This window comes from Orycteropus afer, unplaced genomic scaffold (genome assembly GCF_000298275.1).
Source record: "Orycteropus afer afer isolate SDZICR_OR568_19922 unplaced genomic scaffold, OryAfe1.0 scaffold00190, whole genome shotgun sequence".
In the NCBI taxonomy this organism is placed as follows: domain Eukaryota; kingdom Metazoa; phylum Chordata; class Mammalia; order Tubulidentata; family Orycteropodidae; genus Orycteropus; species Orycteropus afer.
The window spans coordinates 2,705,900-2,710,870 of NW_006921777.1; the positions used below are offsets into that span (position 1 = coordinate 2,705,900).

Sequence of the window (4,971 nt, forward strand, 5' to 3'; positions counted from 1 at the left end):
CCCTACTTTGTTATATTTCAGTTTTAATGATGGTCTTTCAAATCTTTAATTATTTTTAAATTCTTTGAATATACAATTATTAATATTGCTAGTGCTCAAGAGCACTTATTTAAACTTTCTAAATATTTTGACTATCATTATCAACTGGTATATATTATAGAAATGTTATTATTGGTAACATAAAAGTTAAACATTGATTATCTTTTCTTTGCCTGTATTTATGCCCATCTATTATCCAGCATTTATCCATGCATCTATGGTACATACATCTACTTAAGACTCTGATAATAACACTATATTTTAGTACAGTATGATGATAGTTAATTCCCCCCTACCATCTACTCCCCCATGTAAAAAAAAAAACAAACACAAAAATCCTAGTAAAATACATAGGCAAAAATAATTACAGTCTACATCAGTAATCATTACATCTATGTTTCTTATATTTTGCAGACTTCACTGTCTTCCTTTACTGTGTTAAGGAGCTATCTATTCTAAACTTACATTTCTTACAGCAGGAAAAATATTTGTAAGACATAGATGCCATTCATTCATTTGTGCTTTTTCTTACCTTCAGCAGATAGACCTTGAACATTTACTCCTCTGGCTGCTAGAAAACTAAGACAGACATCAACATTTTCAATCTGCAAAACGAAAAGCAGTGAAAAACAAATTAGATTATTTTCAAATAAATAAGCAAGCTAAAATGAAACCACATTGAAATACAAAGAAAGCATGAATACTTGACATTCGTTGCATGCTAGAGATCTTTACTAGAGTATAACTAGAATTATTTTGGCTAATTGTGGTACAAATATAAAGCTTTCAGTGTCCAGTTACAAACAATTCATAAAGGCCTGATAAAGAATGGCATGCTGGCAAATCAGCAACCCACCTACTTAACATAAAACTGGATGCGGTGCTTTACAAAAAGTCCCAATGAGAGCATGTATACAAGTCAAGACTGTTTGTTGTATGTGTGAGTCTATAATGTTAGGATGTGGATAATTGAGATTTAGCCAGCAATATCTGTAAAATATGTCAAGAAATAGATGAGATGGAGGATGAGGTGACATGACATCAACAATGCTTACTGTTATCCTAAACCACAGCAAATCTTCGCATCAACATTTTTATTTATTTTTCAACAGCTTTAGTAATCCTTTAATTAATTATTACTCTTTATGTTTATTAAAGCAAATACTCATGGATTTTACATAGTAAATGATTGGTTTCAATATGTCAATCAGCTTGACATTACTGGTATGAGGGGTGAAAAAAAAACAAATGACTAAGTCATGTTAATTCATAGGTTTTATTGAAATATTAGTCATGGTGTTATATAGCTAAGTTATACAGCTAATTCTTTTAAATGTTGTAGGAAACAAGAAAGTTCAAGTTCTTTCTGAGTTACCTCCCTAGTTTTTTTTTTTTTTTTTTTGGTATTCCATAAATCTTGAAATTCTAAAGTAAATAAGAGATTTGAAGTTAATAACTTGGCAAGATACTATTTTCTGTCTTATTAAATTCTCATCAATTGCTATGCATAAGGGCATACAAAGTTCTGCCAATGTCCTCTTCAGCTTAGCTTCTCAGTAAAGTCAAAAATGTCTTTGAAAGAAAATAAGAAGAAAAAATAGGTTCAAGAATCTGTCCTTATAAAATGCACAACTGTTTACATTCCTCTTTAAATGTAATTTTTACAAAGTTTAATTTAAGTAATAATATCCAGCGAGATATTCTTTGTTTAAAAATGACCACAGCCAAGGAACACAGATTTTGATGAGGGAAAAAAATAATCATACTGATTCACTTCAAAATAAGTTTTACTGTAATTATTCTATGGAGGAAAAAAACAGAGCTGAAGATGCTGAACGCAGTATGACCTACTAAAGATGTTCTGTCCGTCAGCATTTGAACATCCAATGAAGCTCAAGAGCAAATTCACATCAAAGGGTTTCCTATCATCACATTCACTCCACTACTAGAAAACAGACTTGATAAGGAAGGGAGGGAGGAGAGGAAGAAAAAGGAAGATGAACATTGTCTTGCGCCATTATAAAGGCTGTTTTTGTTTTTTATTTACAAAGGGAATCTTGTCAGAATTCTATTTGTTCTTTGTGGAAAACAAATTATTTTTCTGCTTCATTCATTCTGAAAATATATATGAAAAACCATACATGTCATTTAAATGATCAAAAATAATTTTTCAGGTTGTTATTGGTGAGGGGAGACTAGATGTGCCTCGTGCTTTTCCAGGAACAATTTTTGTCTTTCCTCAAACTAAAATAGAGACAAGCTTTCTGACCACTTTCACTTTCAACAGAATTGATGAGTATTCATACTTTATTTTGTAACTATTAGTTTACTACAAAACAAGAATTGCACATAATCCTCAATCTTAGGGATTTATAATCAATAAGTGAATTCCTTTAATGAGCAAACCCAAGTTCTCTGGGGAATACTGAATGTTCTACTGTATCCATGCTTAGTGAATGACAGCAGGATTTGCAAAGGAGTAGACTCTAGAGTGATCTTTTCAATTTATCTTCTGAAGTTCATTAAAAGGAGGAGAAAAAAAAATATGCAAAAAATCCAAATAATTTTTATGGCCTAATATTAAGAAAGAGAACTGATTGAATATCAAAAGTATTTGCCTTAACAGTCCCAATGCTAATTATTAATTTCTTGCCTTTTATTGAAAGTAAGAGGATTATTGACCCAAACATATGCAATTTACTGCATAATGTTCACAGGATGTTTGTTCCTAAATAGTCTTACTTTTACTTATGTGAAGAGTATCGTTCACTGGAAGACCAAGAAAAGTTAATAGTGACTGCAATTAAGTCTGTAGCATTATTTATTTATGTTTATTCTTTAGCTATCATTTAACCAGTATATCAAATAAACTGATTATTACAGAGACTCAACTCTCTTAACATCTACCATAAATTAGAAAGGAAAAATAAAAGAATCCAGAAAGAGGAAAGTAAAAATAAACTTATTGAAAATAATGAAAAATCTTCATTCTTTTCATATTTATCAGGAACATAACATCTTTTCTAATATTCCTTTCTTGTTATTGTTCTTGTTGTCATGTGCCATCAAGTTGGACCCGACTCATAATGACCCCCTCCTTGGGTTTCCGTGATGGTATCACTATGGAAGTAGATTGCCCAACCTTCCTTCTGGGGAGTGGCTGGTGGGTTTGAACCGCCAGCCTTCTGGTTAACAGTCAAGTGCCATAGGCACTATGCTACGAGAGCTCCTGATATTCCTTTACAGTCATATATTATGAGCACCAACAATTTGAGACTATTAATACAGTTCCTCATACTTACTATACTAGTTAACTAAAATCAGCAAAGTATTTTATTATGTAGTGTCCATTATGTTTAATAAATGGCAATTTACTAAAGTGTATTCATGTATCCAACAAATTTCTTTGCTTATTAGACAAAATATATTTTTCACAATTGTCAAAGCATATTAAATGTAACTTAATGAAATATATATTCATATTTAATTCTAAATTTCTTCTATAAATTCAATTATGCTATATTTTTTAACAATAGAAAAGTTATAGTAAAAAAAAAATGGACTTGGAAAAATCATTTAAATGCCATTTCTATTGTCAGTTTCCTCACCAGATGCACACTTTAAAACAATTTGGGAGCACTTTTAAATTATAGAGTTATGTACTTTGGTTAATTTGATCAACAATTACTTTTTGTTTCAACGAATTCTAGAGATGAGTTTCTAATCATTTCTTCTTCTTTTCTTTTTTTTTTTTTTTAAATAGGATATCTCCCAGGTAAATACTGTCTTATAAACACTGTTATAATTACACTTCTTTTTTTTTTTTCTCACCACATTACACCACAATTGTTGTTTGAACTTGAAATCTCTAAAATTTTTGGTAATTGAAAGTGATTTTGCCATCAAATCAATCAGAGTAATTGAAATGAACTTTTTCCCCTTAAGATTGTTTGAGTTGGATAATAAATAAATAAATAAATAAATAAATAAAACCATCATAATTCATGTTGCATTTCAGTACCTAATACTTTCAGCTCAATTTGATTAGAACACTTCATGTACCTTAAATCAGTTTTTTCTGAAATTTTGACTCTGACTCATAGCAATAAATATATCAAACAGCACAATACAGTTTATGTACACAGAAATACAACAGAAACAAAAGTTTCATGGAACAATACTTATCAAGCCTACATTCAGTTCACTTTGATATCTTTTACTCCATTGCACTGCATACTATTTAGTCTACTTGAGTTAAATCTCACTACACAGACATCAGATTCCATTAATGGATCTCAATCTGCAATTTGAAAAACACTGCCTTAAAGAATAAACCTACAGCAATGACCAGAGTCATTGCCTCCTCTTCTTGGGTAACTGTATTCAGTGGCTATAAACAAAGTGGAAAAGCATCCTTACAAGCATGTTTTCTGCAAAAACTTAACTAAACCAATTAACTGACACACAGTAAACAATGTTTGACATACTGGTTATATAATCACACAGTTAATACTGAGGGTGCCTGCGGTGTAGTAAATTACTTAGTGTGGCTTTTCCACCCATAAGTCTTTGTAAACTTGAAGGTGGGATTTTCTATGAGCAACTGAGGAGCTCCTGATTGCTGAAGTTGTCCACCTGGAGTATTTTTGTTGGGAGTGGCACAAAACAATGTTCTGGGAGGTGCCCACTCTCTCTCAGGTGCTTAGAGTTCTGATGCTATGATTGGCTAGTTTGAACACCCTGCTGGGCTCAAAAGGAGGCCTCCTAGCGGCAGAACTCTGACTGCTGGTTGAGGAAGACATGCTGCTGAAAGAGACACGTGCTACTAGAAGAGACACTTGCTGCTGGAAAAGAGACGCAAGAGACACGCATTTCTGAGTGAGACACCGAGGGACCAGCACTGCTGGGAAAGAGACTGTGAGAGACTGTTGG

The 4,971-nt window shown here is 32.1% G+C and overlaps 1 protein-coding gene across 1 annotated transcript in view; it reads right to left on the minus strand.

Annotated features, from left to right (window-relative positions):
• NAV3 (neuron navigator 3) overlaps positions 1-4,971 on the minus strand; it is a 552,011-nt gene that overhangs the window by 364,740 nt on the left and 182,300 nt on the right. Inside the window, exon 4 of the mRNA XM_007947567.1 lies at positions 572-644. Within this exon, the coding sequence (XP_007945758.1) occupies positions 572-644 (73 nt within the window). The remainder of the gene's footprint in view (positions 1-571; positions 645-4,971) is intronic.